Here is a 25,496-nt window from a genome sequence, read left to right on the forward strand (position 1 = left end):
TGAATTGAATTGAGAGAGGGTGATTGAGACAGAGAGAGAGAGAGAGAGAGACAGAGAGAGAGAGAGAGAGGGAGAGAGAGAGAGAGAGAGAGGAGAGAGACCGAGGACAGAGAGAGACAGAGAGAGAAGAGAAGAGAGCGAGAGCGAGAGAAGACAGAGAAGAGAGCGAGACAGAGAAGAGAGCGAGACAGAGAGAGAGAGACAGAGACAGAGAGCGAGAGAGAGACAGAGCGAGACAGAGAAGAGAGCGAGACAGAGAAGAGAGCGAGACAGAGAAGAGAGCGAGACAGAGAAGAGAGCGAGACAGAGAGAGAGAGACAGAGACAGAAAGAGGAAAAGGAGAGAAAATGGATAGAGAGCGAATGGGGGAAAGAAAAACGTCACCTTTCCGTCAACCCTAATCAGCACAGTTGACCCAGCAGGGTCCCACAATCCACTGCCTCCTGCCCAGCCAATAGAGAAACACACCTGGGCCTGCCCCAAGCACAGCGTGCCCTTAACCCTGGAACTCACCCTACAGCTAGGGCTGACTGAGCACCGGGTGGTTGGTCTACATAAAAAGAAGACTTACGTAAGTGTGTTGTTGGTGTGTTTGTGCATATGTCTGCGTGTTTGATACGTGGTGCAAGCATTCAAGGTGTATGTGTGTATGCAAGCATGTGTGTATGCAAGTGTGTGTGTATTCACGGATGCGGGCCTGTATGTGTGTGTGTCTCCCTGACCTTGGTCCTGGCTCTTTAGCTTTCTGTGTGGAAGGGGGCTTAGCAAGTGTTTGGCTGTAAAGTGCTGATCTGGACCAAGATATGCATTACGGGCCAACACTTCAACATCAATTAACACACCAGCAGGAGGTCACAGCACTATAGAGAGTGTGTGTGTGTGTGTGTGTGTGTGAGAGAGAGAATCACCTACAACATACAACACAAATGCAAAACAGTAGAATGGAGAAAAAGTCAAAAAGCGCTGCAGGAAGAGGAAGTGATATCGTAAAGAAGTGCACCGCTTCATCCCACCCTCCATCTTACCTGTGACGGTGAGCTCAGTGGTCCTGTGTACCACGAAGCCACCGAAGGTGACCTCACAGGTGTAGTTGCCGATATCGTCCTCTTTGACCTCTCTGATGGACAGAGAGTCTCTTCTCTGGATGGATGGAGGCCCGCCACTGCTTAGGACGACACTCCTGGTCACACCACGAACACACACAATACAACATGGGGTTATAGTGCTATTGACACTGAGACACATGAAATTCCCATAACGTAGAGAACAGGTTGGATTGTTATCTCATGAACACCAGCAACAGCAATGGAGGTTCTGTTGAGGTGGCCTATGCATGATGCCTTTGATTTCTGCATTGGTCACATATTGAATTTGTCAACGCTAAGTTGCTTTGGATAGTGGCATCTATTACAGTTAAGGACATTGGGGAAGAGGAGACCAAACAGAGTCATTATATTATCTAGACAGTAGTGGAATGCATAGTGTATCACTGCCAACCAGAGAGAACCCATATGGAAAAAGTTATCCTACTTATTTGATAGAAGTGTATTGCACTGAACTGGATACTCCAGATTCAATATTCTCCGACTGGTAAGGACACAGAATGTCATTTTGAAAAGTCTCCACTGGCAAAATAATGTGTTTGTGTGTGTGTGGTGTGTGTGTGGCATGTATGTGTGTGTGCGTATGTATGTGTGGTTTGTGTGTGAGTGTGTGTGCATAGGCAGAGTGTACATAGGCTCCACACTCCGGGTACTCTCCTCCCTCTCTGGCAGGGACAACTCTGGCTCAGAGGATTCTATTCCACCGTAGCTCGCGGCAACCCTCGGAATTCAATCAGCTCGGCTGCAGAGCAATCCAAATAACTCCAGGTTCCAGCGCTCCCAGTCATTATCCAAGCCTTAATTGAATTCTGGGAAAACCTGGAGGTCGAGTCCGACTGGCTAATCTACCACTGATCTGCCTTTGATTAGTTTGGCCTGGGCCGCTCCCTGGGATGCGCGCTGTGATCCGCAGGCCATGCCTGACCTCAACAGGGGAGAACTCAGGTGAGAAAGGTAACTCGAGAGTCAGATAATAGATATCTTAGGCTAGGAGCATTTAGAGGACACACACACACTTTTTCTCTCTCTCTCTCTCTCTCTGCATGCTGGGAGTGTGTGGTGCATGCTGGGAATTGTATGAGCGAGTGTGAGTGTTGTCTGGAGTAAGATCGCCTGTTTTTTCCTTCTTGTTTTATTTTCTTGGTGGTTTTTCTTTTTCTATACATGATTAAGCTGATTATTTATCTTATTTATTTGTTGTTGTAGAATTAAATATATTGTTTTTCTTGTCGAAATTGCCCTGCTTTGGCACGGCTTTAGGTGTGTTACTGAAGCTACTGTCACGGTGGAGGAGTTTCTGGTCGCCGTAGGAGAGAAGGTAGGATATGAGAATGTTGCTTATGCGTCACGGATGAATAAAGCGGTGGTGGTTTTTCTTAAAGAAGAGCGTCTTGTTGATCGTATGGTTGAGGACGGCGTACTTCTTAAAGGAATGTTTATTCAAGTTAAAACTATTTTTTTCTCCGCCAACAAGGGTAGCGATTTCGAACGTACCGCCGTTTATTCCCAATGCGCTATTGGAGAGCGAGTTATTGTGATTTGGGAAGTTTGCAAGTTCAATTAAGATTGTCCCGTTGGGTTGCAAACACCCGGCTTTGAAACAGGTTATGTCGTTTCAAACACCAGGCTCTGAAACAGGTTATGTTGTTTCGGCGACAGGTGTTTATGTTTTTGGGCTCACCTGGGCAGACTTTAGAGTTGTCGTTTAAAGTCAAGTATGACAACAGACTGTATATGGCTTGTGCTAGTACGGGTAGTCAATGGTTGTTTTGAGTGCGGGGATGTTGGCCATAAGCGAGATGCTTGCCCGAAAAGGGAGAAGGCGGAGGGAGGGGCGCAGGTGGTCCTCGTAACGCCTGGTCCCACTGATGTAGGGAGAGGTGGTCCTCGTAACGCCTGGTCCCACTGATGTAGGGAGAGGTGGTCCTCGTAACGCCTGGTCCCACTGATGTAGGGAGAGGTGGTCCTCGTAACGCCTGGTCCCACTGATGTAGGGAGAGGTGGTCCTCGTAACGCCTGGGCCCACTGATGTAGAGAGAGGTGGGCCTCGTAACGCCTGGGCCCACTGATGTAGAGAGAGGTGGGCCTCGTAACGCCTGGGCCCACTGATTGTAGGGAGAGGTGGGCCTCGTAACGCCTGGGCCCACTGATGTAGGGAGAGGTGGGCCTCGTAACGCCTGGGCCCACTGATGTAGGGAGAGGTGGGCCTCGTAACGCCTGGGCCCACTGATGTAGGGAGAGGTGGTCCTCGTAACGCCTGGGCCCACTGATGTAGGGAGAGGTGGTCCTCGTAACGCCTGGGCCCACTGATGTAGGGAGAGGTGGGCCGACAGTGGTAGAGCAGCCACAAGCACCTGTTGCTGAGGAACAAGTTGTCCGTGTTGAGGGTACAGAGTTGCAACTTGTACCAGAGGGGAACATAGCGTCTTTTATGCAGCAGAAAAATATTGTTGTAGGAGGTAAGGACGGATCTGGGGAGCCATTTCCTCAGACTGGTGGGGAGATGCCCAGTACGAGTGATGGGGTACAGGAGGGGGTTCATGTGGAGCTAGTCTCCCAGGTAGTGGAGGAGATGCCCACTACGAGTAATGGGGTACAGCAGGGGGTTCAGGTGGGGCTAGTCTCCCAGGTAGTGGAGGAGATGTCCACTACGAGTAATGGGGTACAGCAGGGGGTTCAGGTGGGGCTAGTCTCCCAGGTAGTGGAGGAGATGCCCACTATGAGTAATGGGGTACAGGAGGGGGTTCAGGTGGGGCTAGTCTCCCAGGTAGTGGAGGAGTTGCCCACCATGAGTAATGGGGTACAGGAGGGGGTTCAGGTGGAGCTAGTCTCCCAGGTAGTGGAGGAGATGCCCAGTATGAGTAATGGGGTACAGGAGGGGGTTCAGGTGGGGCTAGTCTCCCAGGTAGTGGAGGAGATGCCCAGTATGAGTAATGGGGTACAGGAGGGGGTTCAGGTGGGGCTAGTCTCCCAGGTAGTGGAGGAGATGTCCACTACGAGTAATGGGGTACAGCAGGGGGTTCATGTGGACCTAGTCTCCCAGGTAGTGGAGGAGATGCCCACTATGAGTAATGGGGTACAGGAGGGGGTTCAGGTGGGGCTAGTCTCCCAGGTAGTGGAGGAGTTGCCCACTACGAGTAATGGGGTACAGCAGGGGGTTCATGTGAACCTAGTCTCCCAGGTAGTGGAGGAGATGCCCACTATGAGTAATGGGGTACAGCAGGGGGTTCATGTGGACCTAGTCTCCCAGGTAGTGGAGGAGATGTCCACTATGAGTAACGGGGTACAGGAGGGGGTTCAGGTGGGGCTAGTCTCCCAGGTAGTGGAGGAGATGCCCACTATGAGTAATGGGGTACAGGAGGGGGTTCAGGTGGGGCTAGTCTCCCAGGTAGTGAAGGAGTTGCCCACTACGAGTAATGGGGTACAGCAGGGGGTTCATGTGGACCTAGTCTCCCAGGGAGTAGAGGAGTTGCCCACTACGAGTAATGGGGTACAGGAGGGGGTTCAGGTGGGGCTAGTCTCCCAGGTAGTGGAGGAGATGTCCACTATGAGTAACGGGGTACAGGAGGGGGTTCAGGTGGGGCTAGTCTCCCAGGTAGTGGAGGAGATGCCCACTATGAGTAATGGGGTACAGGAGGGGGTTCAGGTGGACCTAGTCTCCCAGGTAGTGGAGGAGATGTCCACTATGAGTAATGGGGTACAGCAGGGGGTTCATGTGGACCTAGTCTTCCAGGTAGTGGAGGAGTTGCCCACTATGAGTAATGGGGTACAGGAGGGGGTTCAGGTGGGGCTAGTCTCCCAGGTAGTGGAGGAGATGCCCACTACGAGTAATGGGGTACAGGAGGGGGTTCAGGTGGGGCTAGTCTCCCAGGTAGTGGAGGAGATGCCCACTACGAGTAATGGGGTACAGCAGGGGGTTCATGTGGACCTAGTCTCCCAGGTAGTGGAGGAGATGCCCACTACGAGTAATGGGGTACAGGAGGGGGTTCAGGTGGGGCTAGTCTCCCAGGTAGTGGAGGAGATGTCCACTATGAGTAATGGGGTACAGGAGGGGGTTCAGGTGGAGCTAGTCTCCCAGGTAGTGGAGGAGATGCCCACTATGAGTAATGGGGTACAGGAGGGGGTTCAGGTGGGGCTAGTCTCCCAGGTAGTGGAGGAGATGCCCACTACGAGTAATGGGGTACAGCAGGGGGTTCAGGTGGGGCTAGTCTCCCAGGTAGTGGAGGAGATGCCCACTATGAGTAATGGGGTACAGTAGGGGGTTCAGGTGGGGCTAGTCTCCCAGGTATTGGAGGAGATGCCCACTACGAGTAATGGGATACAGCAGGGGGTTCAGGTGGGGCTAGTCTCCCAGGTAGTGGAGGAGATGCCCACTACGAGTAATGGGGTACAGCAGGGGGTTCAGGTGGGGCTAGTCTCCCAGGTAGTGGAGGAGATGCCCACTATGAGTAATGGGGTACAGGAGGGGGTTCAGGTGGGGCTAGTCTCCCAGGTAGTGGAGGAGATGCCCACTATGAGTAATGGAGGACAGGAGGGGGTTCAGGTGGGGCTAGTCTCCCAGGTAGTGGAGGAGATGCCCACTATGAGTAATGGGGTACAGGAGGGGGTTCAGGTGGGGCTAGTCTCCCAGGTAGTGGAGGAGATGCCCACTATGAGTAATGGGGTACAGCAGGGGGTTCATGTGGACCTAGTCTCCCAGGTAGTGAGGAGATGCCCACTACGAGTAATGGGGTACAGGAGGGGGTTCAGTTGGGCTAGTCTCCCAGGTAGTGGAGGAGATGCCCAGTATGAGTGATGGGATGCAAGTGGGGAGTGTTGAGAGGGATGTGGGTGAGGAGAGTCAGGGGTCTGTGGACTCAGTTGAGGAGGATCAGGAGAAGGATATGGACGTCTCTCTTGATATGATAGCAGCTGGTGACGATTCAATTTACAATCTAGAGGAGGTAATGGGTTCCTGGATCAGACTTTTGGGAAATCTGTCAAATTGGCAGATTTTTTTAATGTTGATAAGTTTGTGAGGTCAGCTGTGATGTTACAGAAGACGGTGCGGTTAGACCAGTTGAGTGAGAAGAAGCGTTTTTGCTTGTGGAAATGTGTTACTGCTGTTACGGCAGCAAAAGGTAGCGGAAAACATGGTAAGGTTAAGAGAAAATTAAAACAATGATGATGATCACGCTTCATAGGGTGTTTTTTTCTCTTTGTCTGGTTTCTCTGTGGTTTCTTCTGCTTTTCCTTTCTCTTTTCTATATGGAGGTACTAAGGGTAGGTTCTCTCAATATTAATGGGGGAAGGGACGGGAATAAGAGGGCTTGGTTATTCGAAGTAATAAAACAGAAAATCCTTCATGGAGTTTTTCTACAGGAGACACATAGTGATGAGTCTAATGAGGTTGACTGGGGTATGTGGTGGGAGGGGCAGCAGATACTCAGTCATGGTACTAATTTCAGTGCTGGGGTGGCAATCTTGTTTTCTTCAGGCTTAGGGGTGAATGTGGTATCTACAACAGAGATTGTCAAGGGACGGGTTTTATTGGTCAAGGCAGATGTTATGGGTTTTTTATTTGTTTTTTTTCAATGTTTATGCTCCTAATAAGGATACAGAGCATATTGCTGTATTTGATCAAATAAAGGAAACCTTAAGACAGTGTGACCAAGAGGGGTGTATGGTTTTCGGGGGAGACTGGAACTGTACTGTGGATTTTACTATTGATCACACTGCTGAAGAACCTCATCTGCGGTCAGCCACTTGTCTTGTCTGGTCTATTAGCTGAGTTTGAGCTTTCTGATGTTTGGAGCGTAAGGAATGCAACATTTAGGCTGTACACATGGTTAAAAGTTAATGAAGGTCATGTCAGTGCAGCAAGGTCAGACAGAATGTATGTATCTGATCACTACTGTAGTACGGTTGGAAGGTTAGACAGGTTGTACACATAGGGAAAAAAGTATTTGATCCCCTGCTGATTTTGTACGTTTGCCCAATGTCAAAGAAATGATCACTATATAATTTTAATGGTAGGTTTATTTGAACAGTGAGAGACAGAATAACAACAAAAAAATCCAGAAAAACGCATGTCAAAAATGTTATAAATTGATTTGCATTTTAATGAGGGAAATAAGTATTTGACCCCTCTGCAAAACATGACTTAGGACTTGGTGGCAAAACCCCTGTTGGCAATCACAGAGGTCAGACGTTTCTTGTAGTTGGCCACCAGGTTTGCACACATCTCAGGAGGGATTTTGTCCGACTCCTCTTTGCAGATCTTCTCCAAGTCATTAAGGTTTCGAGGCTGACGTTTGGCAACTCGAACCTTCAGCTCCCTCCATAGATTTTCTATGGGATTAAGGTCTGGAGACTGGCTAGGCCACTCCAGGACCTTAATGTGCTTCTTCTTGAGCCACTCCTTTGTTGCCTTGGCCGTGTGTTTTGGGTCATTGTCATGCTGGAATACCCATCCACGACCCATTTTCAATGCCCTGGCTGAGGGAAGGAGGTTCTCAACCAAGATTTGACGGTACATGGCCCTGTCCATCGTCCCTTTGATGCGGTGAAGTTGTCCTGTCCCCTTAGCAGAAAAACACCCCCAAAGCATAATGTTTCCACCTCCATGTTTGACGGTGGGGATGGTGTTCTTGGGGTCATAGGCAGCATTCCTCCTCCTCCAAACACGGTGAGTTGAGTTGATGCAAAAGAGCTCCATTTTGGTCTCATCTGACTACAACACTTTCACCAGTTGTCCTCTGAATCATTCAGATGTTCATTGGCAAACTTCAGACGGGCATGTATATGTGCTTTCTTGAGCAGGGGGACCTTGCGGGCGCTGCAGGATTTCAGTCCTTCACGGCGTAGTGTGTTACCAATTGTTTTCTTGGTGACTATGGTCCCAGCTGCCTTGAGATCATTGACAAGATCCTCCCGTGTAGTTCTGGGCTGATTCCTCACCGTTCTCATGATCATTGCAACTCCACGAGGTGAGATCTTGCATGGTGCCCCAGGCCGAGGGATATTGACAGTTCTTTTGTGTTTCTTCCATTCGCACCAAATGTTGTCACCTTCTCACCAAGCTGCTTGGCGATGGTCTTGTAGCCCATTCCAGCCTTGTGTAGGTCTACAATCTTGTCCCTGACATCCTTGGAGAGCTCTTTGGTCTTGGCCATGGTGGAGAGTTTGGAATCTGATTGATTGATTGCTTCTGTGGACAGGTGGCTTTTATACAGGTAACAAACTGAGATTAGGAGCACTCCCTTTAAGTGTGTGCTCCTAATCTCAGTTTGTTACCAGTATAAAAGACAGCTGGGAGCCAGAAATCTTTCTGATTGAGAGGGGGTCAAATACTTATTTCCCTCATTAAAATGCAAATCAATTTATAACATTTTTGACATGCGTTTTTCTGGATTTTTTTGTTTGTTATTCTGTCTCTCACTGTTCAAATAAACCTACCATTAAAATTATATAGACTGATCATTTCTTTGTCAGTGGGAAAACGTACAAAATCAGCAGGGGATCAAATACTTTTTTCCCTCACTGTATCTGAGCACTACTCTAGTAGAGTTGAACATGTGATATTACTCCTGTGGGTTTTTCTGGTCACCATAATGTGTCTGTTGATATCCACTTGTCCTGTCCATGAAAGTTATCACCTTATTGATATTTTAATGTTAAATTGTTACATTATGTCATGTTTTGTGAAATGTTTACATTGTTTTCATTGTTTTTTTACAAAAGGGAATTTTGAGTCCTTGATACAATGGTGGGAGGTTGGGAAGGCCCAAATATGATTATTTTGTCAACAGTATACTGCTCTGTCTCCTATTGAAGTTAAAGAGACTATCAGGGCCCTTGAACAGGACATCAAATCTATTGAATTGAAGTTGCTCACTCAGAATAACCTTGGACTAGTCATGAACTTACAGGACAAGAGACATGAACTGAGGTCGTTTCTACATGAAAGAGTGAAGGGTGCCTTGATTAGGTCTCACTTTGCTATCCTCAAGGATATGGATGCTCTTAACGCATTTTCTAACCTAGGACTGTCGACATTACAACGTAAACAGATGGTCTGCCTTCGTCTCCCTGATGGGAAGGTGACCACGGATGACAGTGAAATGCGCCAACATGCCGTAGATTTCTACTCTGCCCTCTATAAGGCGGAGGATTGTGACTCTCTGTGTACTGAACAGTTGTTACAAGGTCTTCCTGATTGGGCCCTGAGCAGAGAGTTGCTTTGGACTCTGACATTACTCTGCAGGAGCTGTCCACAGCAGTTATACAGCCCTCATCAGGCCCCTGGCATCGATGGTTTACCATCTGACTTCTAGAAGCACTTTTGGGGGTCTATTGGGGGGATTTTTATGAAGTGGTGTGTGAATCTTTTCACGAGGGTTCTCTTCCTGTTTCCTGTTAACGTGCTGTGCTTTCTTTATTGCCAAAAAAGGGGGGATTTGGCTCTTCTAAAAGATTGCCGACCTGTTGCATTGCTGTGCGCAGAATATAAAATTGTATCTAAATGTCTCTCAGACAGGTTGAAAGAGTATCTGGGGCTGTTGGTCCACAAGGACCAGTCATACTCTTTACCTGACCTCTCTATAGTTGATCACTTGTTTCTAATAAGAGATGTTTTAGACATTTGTGAACTTCTTTGGATCAGGAGAATGCCTTTGACTGTTTGGGTTTGGTGATGTTTTATTTGGTCTTGGATGAGTTTACTGTATACTGGGGCCTCATATATGGTGAAGGTGGGGGGTGGTTTGAGCTGCCCCATCCCCGTCCAAAGGGGTATCAGGTAGGGATGCCCAATTTCAGGGCAGTAATATTATCTGGCAATTGAACAAATACTTTGTTTTCTAAGAGCGAGGCTTACTGGTTTCTCTGTGCCAGGTGTAATGAAGGGTCCCACGATAGCACTGTCTGCGTATGCAGATGACGTGACAGTTTTTATTACAGGGGATGAGGATGTTAAGGTTCTCTCAAACACTTTAAAGGTGTATGAGGGGGCCTCCTCAGCTAGAGTCAATTGGGAAAAGAGCGAATCGGTGTGGGCAGGCCAGCTTCAGACGGGGTCCGCTCCACGGTTACCAGGGGGGATTCAGTGGGGCAGAGATGGGATGAAGACTTTCGGGGCTCTGATGTCTTCCAGAAAAAGAACTGGGAGGGTGTAGTGGAGAAAGTGTGTGCCAGATTGTCAAGGTGGAAACGGTGCTACCTCAGCTGTCTTATAGAGGAAGGGTACTGGTAGCCAATAATCTAGCTGCCTCTACCCTGTGGCTCAGACTAATGATTTTACAGCCACTGGGGGGCCTGATACAAGAGCTTCAGAGGACCCTTGTCAATTTCTTTTAGTCTGGACGAGGGTGGGCAAGGCCTGGTGGACATTTCTTCCAGGATCATGGCTTTCCGGCTTCAAGCAGTCCAGAAACGGTTGTACTGTGACCGTTCTAGCTGGGTCGACACAACCTATACATTGATGAGGAGAGTGGGTTGTTTGGGCTTGACTCCATTTTATGAGTCTGTTAAGCAGGCTTGGAGAGTTCTTGTCAAGTCCCGTAAGACCGGCACCCCACCAGGGATGTGGCTTTTGAAGAGCCTCTTTTTTACAACACTGCCATCCAGTCCCGTGCTGTGGGTTCAGCCAGCCTATGTTCATGCCTGTTAGGTGTGGGATGTACCAAGCTGGGTCATCTGATGCAGTGCAGGAGCAGATTGTTGGAGGAGCTGGGAGAAAGAGCGGGGATCTGATCATCTCGCCTACTGAGGAAGGTCATCGCTGAGGTCTGTAATTCCTTGCCAGTACTTCATCGGCAGTATGTGACTGATACTTCCAATTCTGATCAGTGGATGGAGGGTCTGGATGATGTGTTCCCTGTGCTGAATGTTAGTGCTGCGGTGGGGGCGTTAGAGGAGGATGGAGGGTCTGGATGATGTGTTCCCTGTGCTGAATGTTAGTGCTGCGGTGGGGGCATTAGAGGAGGATGGAGGGTCTGGATGATGTGTTCCCTGTGCTGAATGTTAGTGCTGCGGTGGGGGCGTTAGAGGAGCATGGAGGGTCTGGATGATGTGTTCCCTGTGCTGAATGTTAGTGCTGCGGTGGGGGCATTAGAGGAGGATGGAGGGTCTGGATGATGTGTTCCCTGTGCTGAATGTTAGTGCTGCGGTGGGGGCATTAGAGGAGGATGGAGGGTCTGGATGATGTGTTCCCTGTGCTGAATGTTAATGCTGCGGTGGGGGCATTAGAGGAGGATGGAGGGTCTGGATGATGTGTTCCCTGTGCTGAATGTTAGTGCTGCGGTGGGGGCGTTAGAGGAGGAGGGAGGATCTGGATGATGTGTTCCCTGTGCTGAATGTTAGTGCTGCGGTGGGGGCATTAGAGGAGGATGGAGGGTCTGGATGATGTGTTCCCTGTGCTGAATGTTAGTGCTGCGGTGGGGGCGTTAGAGGAGGATGGAGGGTCTGGATGATGTGTTCCCTGTGCTGAATGTTAGTGCTGCGGTGGGGGCGTTAGAGGAGGATGGAGGGTCTGGATGATGTGTTCCCTGTGCTGAATGTTAGTGCTGAGGTGGGGGCGTTAGAGGAGGATGGAGAGGCTGGATGATGTGTTCCCTGTGCTGAATGTTAGTGCTGCGGTGGGGGCATTAGAGGAGGATGGAGGGTCTGGATGATGTGTTCCCTGTGCTGAATGTTAGTGCTGCGGTGGGGGCATTAGAGGAGGATGGAGGGTCTGGATGATGTGTTCCCTGTCCTGAATGTTAGTGCTGCGGTGGGGGCGTTAGAGGAGGATGGAGGGGCTGGATGATGTGTTCCCTGTGCTGAATGTTAGTGCTGCGGTGGGGGCATTAGAGGAGGATGGAGGGTCTGGATGATGTGTTCCCTGTGCTGAATGTTAGTGCTGCGGTGGGGGCATTAGAGGAGGATGGAGGGTCTGGATGATGTGTTCCCTGTGCTGAATGTTAGTGCTGCGGTGGGGGCATTAGAGGAGGATGGAGGGTCTGGATGATGTGTTCCCTGTGCTGAATGTTAGTGCTGCGGTGGGGGCATTAGAGGAGGATGGAGGGTCTGGATGATGTGTTCCCTGTGCTGAATGTTAGTGCTGCGGTGGGGGCATTAGAGGAGCATGGAGGGTCTGGATGATGTGTTCCCTGTGCTGAATGTTAGTGCTGCGGTGGGGGCATTAGAGGAGGATGGAGGGTCTGGATGATGTGTTCCCTGTGCTGAATGTTAGTGCTGCGGTGGGGGCGTTAGAGCAGGATGGAGGGTCTGGATGATGTGTTCCCTGTGATGAATGTTAGTGCTGCGGTGGGGGCGTTAGAGGAGGAAGGAGGGTCTGGATGATGTGTTCCCTGTGCTGAATGTTAGTGCTGCGGTGGGGGCGTTAGAGGAGGATGGAGGGTCTGGATGATGTGTTCCCTGTGCTGAATGTTAGTGCTGCGGTGGGGGCGTTAGAGGAGGATGGAGGGTCTGGATGATGTGTTCCCTGTGCTGAATGTTAGTGCTGCGGTGGGGGCGTTAGAGGAGGATGGAGGGTCTGGATGATGTGTTCCCTGTGCTGAATGTTAGTGCTGCGGTGGGGGCGTTAGAGGAGGGTGGAGGGTCTGGATGATGTGTTCCCTGTGCTGAATGTTAGTGCTGCGGTGGGGGCATTAGAGGAGGATGGAGGGTCTGGATGATGTGTTCCCTGTGCTGAATGTTAGTGCTGCGGTGGGGGCGTTAGAGGAGGATGGAGGGTCTGGATGATGTGTTCCCTGTGCTGAATGTTAGTGCTGCGGTGGGGGCGTTAGAGGAGGATGGAGGGTGTGGATGATGTGTTCCCTGTCCTGAATGTTAGTGCTGCGGTGGGGGCGTTAGAGGAGGATGGAGGGTCTGGATGATGTGTTCCCTGTGCTGAATGTTAGTGCTGCGGTGGGGGCATTAGAGGAGGATGGAGGGTCTGGATGATGTGTTCCCTGTGCTGAATGTTAGTGCTGCGGTGGGGGCATTAGAGGAGGATGGAGGGTCTGGATGATGTTTTCCCTGTGCTGAATGTTAGTGCTGCGGTGGGGGCATTAGAGGAGGATGGAGGGTCTGGATGATGTGTTCCCTGTGCTGAATGTTAGTGCTGCGGTGGGGGCAATAGAGGAGGATGGAGGGTCTGGATGATGTGCTGAATGTTAGTGCTGCGGTGGGGGCGTTAGAGGAGGATGGAGGGTCTGGATGATGTGTTCCCTGTGCTGAATGTTAGTGCTGCGGTGGGGGCGTTAGAGGAGGATGGAGGGTCTGGATGATGTGTTCCCTGTGCTGAATGTTAGTGCTGCGGTGGGGGCGTTAGAGGAGGATGGAGGGTCTGGATGATGTGTTCCCTGTGCTGAATGTTAGTGCTGCGGTGGGGGCGTTAGAGGAGGATGGAGGGTCTGGATGATGTGTTCCCTGTGCTGAATGTTAGTGCTGCGGTGGGGGCGTTAGAGGAGGATGGAGGGTCTGGATGATGTGTTCCCTGTGCTGAATGTTAGTGCTGCGGTGGGGGCGTTAGAGGAGGATGGAGGGTCTGGATGATGTGTTCCCTGTGCTGAATGTTAGTGCTGCGGTGGGGGCGTTAGAGGAGGGTGGAGGGTCTGGATGATGTGTTCCCTGTGCTGAATGTTAGTGCTGCGGTGGGGGCGTTAGAGGAGGATGGAGGGTCTGGATGATGTGTTCCCTGTGCTGAATGTTAGTGCTGCGGTGGGGGCATTAGAGGAGGATGGAGGGTCTGGATGATGTGTTCCCTGTGCTGAATGTTAGTGCTGCGGTGGGGGCATTAGAGGAGGATGGAGGGTCTGGATGATGTGTTCCCTGTGCTGAATGTTAGTGCTGCGGTGGGGGCATTAGAGGAGGATGGAGGGTCTGGATGATGTGTTCCCTGTGCTGAATGTTAGTGCTGCGGTGGGGGCGTTAGAGGAGGAAGGAGAGGCTGGATGATGTGTTCCCTGTGCTGAATGTTAGTGCTGCGGTGGGGGCATTAGAGGAGGATGGAGGGTCTGGATGATGTGTTCCCTGTGCTGAATGTTAGTGCTGCGGTGGGGGCATTAGAGGAGGATGGAGGGATGCTGCTTTCCCTCCATACCCCGAAACTGCCTATTGAAAAGAGGACAGCTGACCTCCAATGGAGGATAATACATGGAGCCATAGCCACCAACATGCATCTGGTACACCTGGATCCTACTGTTGGGGAGGGGTGTCCATTCTGTGCTGAGTCTGAAACTCTGGCACATCTGTTCTTACAGTGTCCCAGGTTGGTCTGGATGCTGCACGTCTCTCTCTCTCTCTCTCAATTAAATGTGCTTTATTGGCATGACGTAACAATATACATATTGCCACAGCTTATTTTGGATATTTACAATATGAAAAAAAAATGAGACAATCAAAATTGTCAACGGGACAACAGCAACAATCTCTCTCTCTCTCTCTCTCTCTCTCTCTCACTGATACTGGTGCACTGCAGACAGGTGTTGTGTAATTCTCCTATTATTAACAAATCCCACAAGCATAATCTGACCCAGTCTCAGGCTCCCACAGACACAGCTTTTACATTCCATAGAAACAACTGGGAAGTGATCTGAAAACAAAGCAATGAGGCACCATCTTCACCAAGTTAGATCAGACACGCACACACACACACACACACACACACACACACACACACACACACACACACACACACACACACACACACACACACACATACACACACACACACGTCTCTCACCTTAAACCAGGTGATATGGGGGTCTTTCCCAGGTTCTATGTAGTCCTCTATGTCTGGACAGGTGATGTCTTTGCTCTTGCTGAGTTCCGCCTTCTCCATATGTCTCATGTCAGAGTTGTAGCAGAGGTCTGTGTCGTTCTCAGCCACGTGGAGAGACATGGACACCTTCATACAGTAGGTTGAATTCCTGGAACACACCAGCACCAGAAGATTCATAGTCAAAACAACTCTTCTTATTCCCTATTTACATTAGCTTTCTTATTTCTCTCTCTGACTGTATGTTTTACTCCCTCTTCCCCTGTCCTCATTCCTCCCACAAGCACACAAACACAGGCAAAACATGCAACACACACATGCACACACACATTGTCGGAGACAGTGCTAACGACGTGTTCATCAGCTTACTGAACCAATGACTCAGGCTCACGACCACTATTGAATTAATGGAGGGCCGTGCAGCCTGCCCTGGGAATACTAATGACAAAACAGACACCACACACACACACACACGCACACACGCACGCACGCACGCACACACACACACACACACACGCACACGCACACGCACCCACACACACACACAGAGAGACAGGGGATGGAAGGAGTGGAAGAACCTGCTTAGTCATCACAGTGATGTAATAGCCCTCTGACAGCACAGGAGCAAGCCTGTGGCATTGAAATGCTGAAGGCTGGGTCTAAATACAGTCAAATGCTGAAGGCTGGGTCTAAATACAGTCAAATGCTGAAGGCTGGGTCTAAATACAGTCAAATGCTGAAGGCTGGGTCTAAATACAGTCAAATGCTGAAGGCTGGGTCTAAATACAGTCAAATGCTGAAGGCTGGGTCTAAATACAGTCAAATGGCTTCATTTTCTCGTCTACTTTCCTTCAACATGAGTCATTTAAGGAAGCCAGTGGCATGACTGAAACATGGGCTCATTGTCTGTAGCGGATGGCTAAGTTTGCATCACAAAGTGACGTCATCTCTTCAGATATACGGTACCAGTCAAAAGTTCGGACACACCTACTCATTCCAGGGTTTTTCTTTATTTTTAGTATTTTATACATTGTAGAATAATAGTGAAGACATCAAAACTATGAATGAACACATATGGAATCATGTAGTAATCAAAAAAGTGTTAAACAAATAAAAATGTATTTTATATTTGAGATTCTTCAAAGTAGGCAACCTTTGACTTGATGACAGCTTTGCACACTCTTGGCATTCTCTCAACCAGTTTCACCTGGAATGCTTTTCCAACAGTCTTGAAGGAGTTCCCACATATGCTGAGCACTTGTTGCCATTCCCAACACCACCACCCCCATCTCTCTGCCTTGTGTGACCTGTGTAGCATATGGGGCTTCATTTCGTTACATTAACTTTACTGCTGGCCAGATGCTTCCTTTCAGGCTACATGACAGGCTTTCATATTATATAGTTAAGTTATGGAAGTAATAAGAGAATCCCCTCTCCCATAGAAGCCCCCCTGACCTTCAGACCATAAAACACACAGCTGAGGCTGTCAGACACTGCACCAGGCTAGTAGAGATATAGCCAACAGGCTGGCTGGGAGGCTATCTTTCTGTGGGATGGAGCTAACTGAGAATAGGGTAAAGTAGGATTGGACTGGAAACCGTAACCAGATGTTAGATAATGCAATGGCCGTGTTATTTAAAATGTTGTGTTTTTATTTCGCCTAAACACAAACGCATATGTGCACAAATGCATATTCACACACGTACACGTACACATACACACACGCGCACACACAAACACACACACACATACACACACACACGTACACACACACACACGTACACACACACACACACACACACACACACACACACACACACACACACACACACACACACACACACACACACACACACGTACACCGCCTAAGAGCTTTGGAGGTGTAAATGTTGACATGATGAGGGAGATTATCAGAGATGACCTCGTAGCGGAGGGGACACCTGAGCCAATTAGATGGATGGAGTCCCAGGGGAACAAATGAGGGAGCTGTCTACTTGTTAAATATTGAAACTAGGGGATCACTGCGGGATTGTGGGACATTTTATGTGGTGTTTGATTGATGGACAGTCAGGGGTCGACAATTCGTCCAAACTTTCAAAGACTGTTTCACTCCAACACAGCAAGCTATAGTCTCCAACTCGCGTTAGCTTCCATTCCCCACACATTAGTATCCCTCACATACGTTCGTTCTCAGAGTAATCACAACAGGAAAACACACACGCAGACCACTGAGAGATACAGGCTCATTTGAAAGGTGGTGAATTCATTCAGTGGGAGACACGTGCATGGACTACAGAGGTGGAGGGAGGGAGATTGTTTAGAGGAGAGAAAACACTGGAGGTGACAGCTTTACATTTACATTAAATGGGGATGGAGAGAGAGAGAAAGAGAGAGGGGGAGAGGGAGAAACATAAACAATGAGAGAGAAAGAGAGAGGGAGAGAGAGGAAGAGAGATAGAGAGAGGGGGTAGAGAGAAACAGAACCAAGGAGAGAGAAAGAGAGGGGGAGAGAGAGGAAGAGAGATAGAGAGAGGGGGTAGAGAGAAACAGAACCAAGGAGAGAGAAAGAGAGAGGGGGAGAGAGAGGAAGAGAGATAGAGAGAGGGGGTAGAGAGAAACAGAAACAAAGAGAGAAAGAGAGAGGGGGAGAAAGATAGAGAGAGGGGGCAGAGAGAGAAACGGAAACAAAGAGAGAAAAGAGAGAGGGGAGAGAGAGAGGAAGAGAGATAGAGAGAGGGGGTAGAAAGAGAAACAGAAACAAAGAGAGAGAAAGAGAGAGGGGGAGAGAGAGGAAGAGAGATAGAGAGAGGGGGTAGAGAGAAACAGAAACAAAGAGAGAAAGAGAGAGGGGGAGAAAGATAGAGAGAGGGGGTAGAGAGAGAAACAGAAACAAGGAGAGAAAGAGAGAGGGAGAGAGAGAGGAAGAGAGATAGAGAGGGGGTAGAGAGGAGAACATAAACAAAGAGAGAAAGAGAAAGGGGGAGTTGGAGGAAGAGAGATAGAGAGGGGGTAGAAAGAGAAACAGAACCAAGGAGAGAGAAAGAGAGGGGGAGAGAGAGGAAGAGAGATAGAGAGAGGAAGAGAGATAGAGAGAGGGGGTAGAGAGAAACAGAAACAAAGAGAGAAGAGAGGGGGAGTTGGAGGAAGAGAGATAGAGAGATGGGTAGAAAGAGAAACAGAAACAACGAGAGAAAGAGAGAGGGGGAGAAAGATAGAGAGAGGGGGCAGAGAGAGAAACGGAAACAAAGAGATAAAGAGAGAAGAGAGGAGAGAGAGGAAGACAGATAGAGAGAGGGGTAGAGAGAAACAGAACAAGGAGAGAAAAGAGAAAGGGGGAGAGAGGAAGAGAGAGAGCGAGGGTTAGAGAGAAACATAAACAAAGAGAGAAAGAGAAAGGGGGGAGAGAGAGGAAGAGAGAGGAAGAGAGATAGAGATAGGGGTTAGAGAGAAACAGAAGGAGAGATTGTTATGTAGATTAAGTCACCTTCACACATACACTGATGGGAAAAATTTGGTTCCAGACAGCAAAGGAGAAAAGGGACTAACACACACACACACACACACACACACACACACACACACACACACACACACACACACACACACCATATCTCCTTCAGGGAAAAAACATCTGGAGGGTTTCAATGCTAAGCTGTACTTTCTCCACTGAAGGATTGATCTATATTTAGATATAGCCAACTCAATGTAGCAGCATCCTCCAATGCACCACAATGCCATAAGACTATCTACACCTTCCAAACAGTTCATAATAACCAGTCAAACTTCAAGTGAATGGTTGAAAATATGACTAGACTTCAACAATAAGAGAACTGATTTCAGCTCAGTGGCAAAATCTCCAAAGTGCTTCTCTGATTAGGTTACTGGAGAACTCTTGAATCCCACCATGAATAACATCTGAATACATGAATCCTTTAACACTGGAGAACATTTCCTAATGCATGTGATCTGCTTGTCTAGTGTCGTACACATACACACACGTAGAGGACGTTCTCAGTGTGCTGGCCATAGAAATGATTTTTAAAGTAATGGTCAAGTCTTAGAGAGGGAGAGAGTGAAGGAGAGAGGAGGGAGAGAAGGAGGGAGAGAGAATTATGTTGCCTCCAGGCCTATGAGAAACATTCACTTCAGACCCTCTCGACAGAACGACAAAAACACAACCCATTTGATTCTGACTCAGCCGGAGAAAGAAGGGGGGAAGAGATCGTGAGAGAGAGCGAGCGCGGTAGGAGAAAGAGTTGGAAAGAGAGACTCAGCAATCAATATCACAGAGGAGTGCGCACGGTTAATCAATATCACAGAGGAGTGCGCACGGTTAATCAATATCACAGAGGAGTGCGCACGGTTAAAAGTGGACGGATGGAATAAAGGGAGGAAGGGGGCCATGTAGCTAAAAGAGTAAATAATCCCTAGTTTCCCTAGTTGTCCCTCGTGTCTTACCGTAGCTCTAGTATCCCTACTGTTCCTCCTATCTGACCGTAGCACGCAGGAGTAGACTAGAGCAGTAGAGCACAGTTTGTCCCTCATGTCTTACCGTAGAACGCAGGAGTAGAGGCCCACGTCCTGCAGGTCGGATCCGGTCTGAACCAGATGGCGTCCTCCTCCTTGCTCATGCGCACGAGCCGTTGAAGGAGATGGGCTCCTCGAAGTCTCCGGGGCCCAGGCCAGTGCTGCGGTACCACATGAGGCTGAGGCCCACGCTCTGAGCCTGGCTGTAGTTGGCCCTGATGTAGCCCGTAGAACAGGGCACACTTCAGCCTCACCGGCTCTCCCTGCAGCACACGGTACTTCAGGTAATCCACTGACCAGTCTGTACAGAGGTCAACTACGGAGAGAGAGAGAGAGAGACAGAGAGAGAGAGAGACAGAGAAAGACAGAGAGAGACAGAGACAGAGAGAGAGAAAGAGAGAGAGACAGAGAGACAGAGAGAGAGACAGAGAGAGAGAAAGAGAGACAGAGAGACAGAGAGAGAGACAGAGAGACAGAGAGAGAGAGAGAGAGAGAGAGACAGAGAGACAGAGAGAGAGAGAGACAGAGAGAGAGAAAGAGAGACAGAGACAGAGAGAGAGACAGAGACAGATAGAGAGACAGAGAGTGAGAGTGAGAGAGAGAGAGAGACAGAGAGACAGAGAGAGAGAGAGACAGAGAGACAGAGAGACAGAGAGACAGAGACAGAGAGACAGAGAGACAGAGACAGAGACAGAGAGAGAGAGAGACAGAGACACAGAGAGACAGAGAGAGAGAGAGAGAGAAAGAGAAATAGGATGTTATATTCTATTGAGTTAGCAATCCTCAAGACAGAGGAGAGAGAGTTAAATTCTTCTTTGTAGACAAGTCCATACAGCTGTCAGCTATGGGGGGGGGGGGGGTACACATGTTTCTATCCTACCATCATTAGTCCCCTCCTCCTCACTCAGTAAACATGGAAACAAAACAACAATGTTGTGCACTGAGCGAGAGAATATTACATCTGGGAAAACAGATTTCAGCTGAATTTCATCAGTGTGGCCTTGGTGGATGCTAAATCGGTGTGTGTATTTCCGTCTGTGCCACTTTCTGTTCGTATACTCTCATGTTCTCTCCTCCATTTCCATCCTACTCACAAACGTTTACACCTGGAAAGGTGTATGGAAGCAACTGTGACTGTCAAATATCTCCATCAGTGATGTCCGGACCCCGTAGTGCTGTAGACAGTACCACTACTGTTTAAAACACCGCCAAGACCCCATTAGGTCAGTGTCTCCTCTCTGGACATGGTGACAGAGAGGTTAGCCCACGGCCAGCAATCAGCCTGCGATCACTTGTTTACAAATTTCTGCACTTTGTGTGTGTGTCCGTGTGTGTATATATGTATGTGTGTGCCTGTATGTGTGTGTGTCTGTATGCGTGTGTATGCGTGTGTGTGTGTGTATGCATGCGTGTGTGTGTGTGTGTGTGTGTGTGTGTGTGTGTGAAGTGCTACAGTAAAGGATCCCTGCTGTGTGCCAGTCTGAGTGATACAGAACCCTCACAGGGACAACTACACTTGTAATTAATGCCCTTAATTACAAGAGCAGGAGTGTTGGTGTGTGTGTATGCATGTGTGTGTGTTATATGACTGTGTGGGTGTCTGCCCAATTATTCCTCTTAATTAGCAGTAGGCCTCACAAATCTGAGTGTATTTGTATGTGTCTGTCTATGTGTTGTCTGTATGTGTGTGTGTGTGTGTGTGTGTGTTTGTGTGTGTGTGCGTGCGTATGGGAGAGAGAGAGTAATATATTAACTGTGGGATTCTGTCTAATTAACACCCTTAATTATCAGAACAGGCTCCCTTCTGTTGACACGTGTGTGAGGTTGTGATAAGCACACACACACACACACACACACACACACACACACACACACACAACCCTTTGGAATGTGATTATGTAACCACGGAGGGTGTTTCTGCTAACATTATTGACATTTGTAGAACCTAGGAGATCATTGGGGTTGCTTTAGAAACAGCAAGTAATGTCCTCCTCATTACCCCAGATATCATCATCCACAAATCCTGTACAAGGTCTTGTCCCACTGCAGGCATCGCGTTGGGCCACCTTTGATAATCCAGTAGAGCACTAGATGTATTGGATTGGTTTGAAGGCTATTATTTATGATAAGGAAAGTTGCCTTGATTATTAGAGACAGAGTCAATGCATGTAGCAGAAATAATCAGTTTTTTTTCTGTTTTGACATTAGACTAATTCTTCATTATTAAATGACGACTGCCTCTCACTGTAATATCTCTCTAACTCTCTCTTTCCCTCTCCCTCTACCTTTCTACCCCCGCACCATCCTCTCATTCCACATCCTTTCACAGTCATTTCACATTAAAATATCTCAAATATCCTATATTGGCAAGCACACACACACACACACACACACACACACACCACACACACACACACACACACACACACACACACACAACACACACACACACACACACTCCGCTTCAGTGTTCTGAGGCTTAGTACAGTCATAGAGTACCATCTGCCACTTCACTGTAGTAACAACATTCAGAGTGCCATGACCTAACACGTCCCACCTGGAATATACGGGAAGTCCGCCGGACCAGACGGAATAACCAGGGTGCGTTCTCAAAGCATGTGCAGACCAGCTGGCAAGTGTGTTCGTGGACATTTTCTATCTATCCTTGTCCCAGTCTGTAATCCCAACATGTTTCAAACTGACCACCATTGTCCCTGTTCCCAAAAACTCCAAGGTAACCTGTCTAAATGACAATCACCCTCTAGCACTCACATCTGTAAATTATAAAGTGCTTTGAAAGGTTGGTATGACCCATGTCTACAACATCATCCCAGACACCCTGGACCCACTCCAATGTGCAATACTTCCCCAACAGATCCACAGCGCAATCCTCAATTCCACTTCACACTGCCCTCTCGCACCTGGCCCCTTTCGGTGTGTGCTTAGTCAGTCTGTACTCTCTGTTCACATCACTACTGTGTGGCCAGGCACGACTCCAACACCATCATTCGAGTTTGCTGACAGAACAACAGCTCTCCTCACACGTCAGTACAAACCACGTGTGATGATCGAGGACTACAGGAGAAAGACGGGAGAGCACGCCCCCATCCCCATCGACGAGGCTGTAGCTGTAGTGGAGGTGGGTCAAGAGCTTCAATTTCCTTGGCATCCATATCAACTATGGTCCACAAACAGCCGCACAGCAGGGTTTCCGTCAGGAAAATGTGGCGCCTGTCATTTGACATTTGGCATTTTTAATTTATAGAGATCCATATGCATTTGTTGCGTAACCTGATTAGGCGTCGTACACGATGCTCAGAATGACAGAAATTATATTTGGATTATGGTTATTCATCTTAACAGAAACACGCAGCTCGAGGATGCAACGGTATGCGTCTTTCTTACCGAATTCCATGAGAACTTTGAGATTTTATGATGACTGTCATATTTTCAAAAAGATGAGTAAGGAAAAGCAAAATCACTAGCTTATGTCAATCTAATTTCCCCCATAGTAGAACATTTTACCTATTCTATTTTTCAGCTTGTCGTTCTGTGCAATAAAGAAATAGCCTATTCCAAAACCGACTCTGGGACAGTTGTGGCTACATGATAAAAAATAATTTTTAAAAAGCATTCAGGCTGATGCAACAGATCAGAACAGGCATCCAGGTATTTTCCATTTTGTTTGTAGCTAGCTACAGCTTGTTTGGCCCCGTTGTGTCAAGTCACTACTGCGGGTCACGCTGACCATGTGCAGAAAGTAGTCCATCACAACTTTTCCCCAGTGATCTTTGTTGACACCGCCTGTTAAATTCAGTGCAGAAATGTTGTTGAGAGAGCAGTAGCAACACTTTGCAGTTCTCCATGGCTAATGTTGTTTTCTTTCAAAAAAGTCCATGGTAGCAAGGATTATCTACACATACTAAGGAGCTCATGTTATAGACAGAAGCATGCTACATGGCAGACCAATCTGAACTCATCTCTCGCATGTCTAGCCCACTCATTATCTCAGCCAATCATGGCTAGCGGGAAGGTTGCCTGTCTTTTTCCGTGCTAAACCAACTAGGCTCGTAATTTAAATTGGTATGAAATATTTACAGATAGCTTACACGTTTGTTATTAAGGCACATTAAAGTTCACATGATGGTAAAGGCCAACAGGCCTGTCACGTCCTGACCAGTAAAGGGGTTATTGTTATTGTAGTTTGGTCAGGACGTGGCAGGGGGTTGTTTGTTTAGAGTGTTTCGGGGTTTGTTGGGCTATGTTATTATGTAAGAGGGGTGTTTGTTTAGAGTGTTCCGGGGTTTTGGTCTATGTTCTAGGTTAGTGTTTTCTATGTTCAGTCTAGTTTTCTACTTCTATGTTTAGGGTTTGTGTGATTGACCTTCAATTGGAGGCAGCTGTTCCTCGTTGCCTCTGATTGAAGGTCCTATGTATAGGGGTGTTTGTGCTATGGGGGTTTGTGGGTAGTTGTTCCTTGTTTAGTGTTTGTGTACCTGACACGACTGTTCTCGTCGTTATTTTGTATTTGTGGTATGGTTTTTCCTTCTTTCTTCCTATTAAAAAGATGATGAGTATACATATTCCCGCTGCGTTTTGGTCTGATCGTTACGACACCCGTGACAGGGCCACAACATGCGATGCTACACCAGTTGGTCATGGCGGTGCTATAACAAGCGATTGAATACGCAAACTTTGAAAGCTCACATCCCCTCACCACTCCTGACAGATTCGTATGTAGGTCCCTCTCCCCACAAGCAACACATTTTACTCAAGGACCAATAAAGTCTGCAATGATGAATTTTCCACCTTTTTGCATTTTGAGAAAAACACTTAAAATGCTACTCTGGCAACGAATGACCGATCTGCACGAAACTTGATATCTGCTATCTATGGACCAAGGTCTCTCACTCACTATTTCCCAGGCTAGTATGTCAAACAACATGGCTGCTACTGACCAATAAATATTCACATGGGCGTGGTCTCACACATAAATGCCTATAAATCAGTCATGATTTAGTTTTTTATTTAACCTTTATTTAACTAGACAAGTCAGTTAAGAACAAATTGTTATTTGCAATGACGGTCCGCCAAAAGCCAAAAGGCCTCCTGTGGGGGCAGGGATTAAAAATAAAAATGTAGGATAAAACACACATGACGACAAGAGAGACCCCACAACACAGTACGGCAGCAACACATGACACAGCATGGTAGCAACCCAACATGACAACAACATGGTAGCAACACAACATGGCAGCAGCACAACATGGTAGCAGCACAAAACAGGGTACAAACATTGTTGGGCACAGACAACAGCACAAAGGGCAAGAAGGTAGAGACACAATACATCACATAAAGCAGCCACAACTGTCAGTAAGAGTGTCCATGATTGAGTCTGTGAATGAAGAGATTGAGATAAAACTGTCCAGTTTGAGTGTTTGTTGCAGCTCGTTCCAGTCGCTAGCTGCAGCAAACTGAAAAGAGGAGCGACCCAGGGATGTGTGCGCTTTGGGGATTTTTAACAGAATGTGACTGGCAGAACGGGTGTTGTATGTGGAGGATGAGGCTGCAGTAGATATCTCAGATGGGGGGAGTGAGGCCTAAGAGGGTTTTATAAATAAGCATCAACCAGTGGGTTTTGCAACGGGTATAGAGAGATGACCAGTTTACAGAGGAGTATAGAGTGCAGTGATGTGTCCTATAAGGAGCATTGGTGGCAAATCTGATGGCCGAATGGTAAAGAACATCTAGCCGCTCGAGAGCACCCTTACCTGCCGATCTATAAATTACGTCTCCGTAATCTAGCATGGGCAGGATGGTCATCTGAATCAGGGTTAGTTTGGCAGCTGGGGTGAAAGAGGAGTGATTACGATAGATAGGGAAAACAAATCTAGATTTAATCTTAGCCTGCAGCTTTGATATGTGCTGAGAGAAGGACAGTGTACCGTCTAGCCATTTTCCCAAGTACTTGTATGAGGTGACTGCTTCAGAGGTAGTAATCACATCGGTGGGGAGAGGGGCCTCCTTCTTACCAAACCACATGACCTTTGTTTTGGAGGTGTTCAGGGCAGAGAAAGCATGATCAGGTTGATTTTGAGTTCTGATTTGGCAAGCTTGGTAAC

At 48.1% G+C, this 25,496-nt stretch overlaps 1 protein-coding gene across 1 annotated transcript; it reads right to left on the minus strand.

The window, feature by feature from the left end:
• Positions 1-1,082: 1,082 nt before the first annotated feature.
• LOC115190439 (interleukin-1 receptor accessory protein-like 1-B) lies at positions 1,083-19,690 on the minus strand (the record flags this gene model as incomplete). Its single annotated transcript, XM_029748745.1, has 4 exons — positions 1,083-1,180; positions 14,812-14,998; positions 19,400-19,469; positions 19,565-19,690. Coding segments are annotated over 4 exons (481 nt in total), but the record flags the coding sequence as incomplete, so codon positions are not given.
• Between the last annotated feature and the right edge of the window lie 5,806 nt (positions 19,691-25,496).

This window comes from Salmo trutta, unplaced genomic scaffold (assembly GCF_901001165.1).
Source record: "Salmo trutta unplaced genomic scaffold, fSalTru1.1, whole genome shotgun sequence".
Taxonomy (NCBI): Eukaryota; Metazoa; Chordata; class Actinopteri; order Salmoniformes; family Salmonidae; genus Salmo; species Salmo trutta.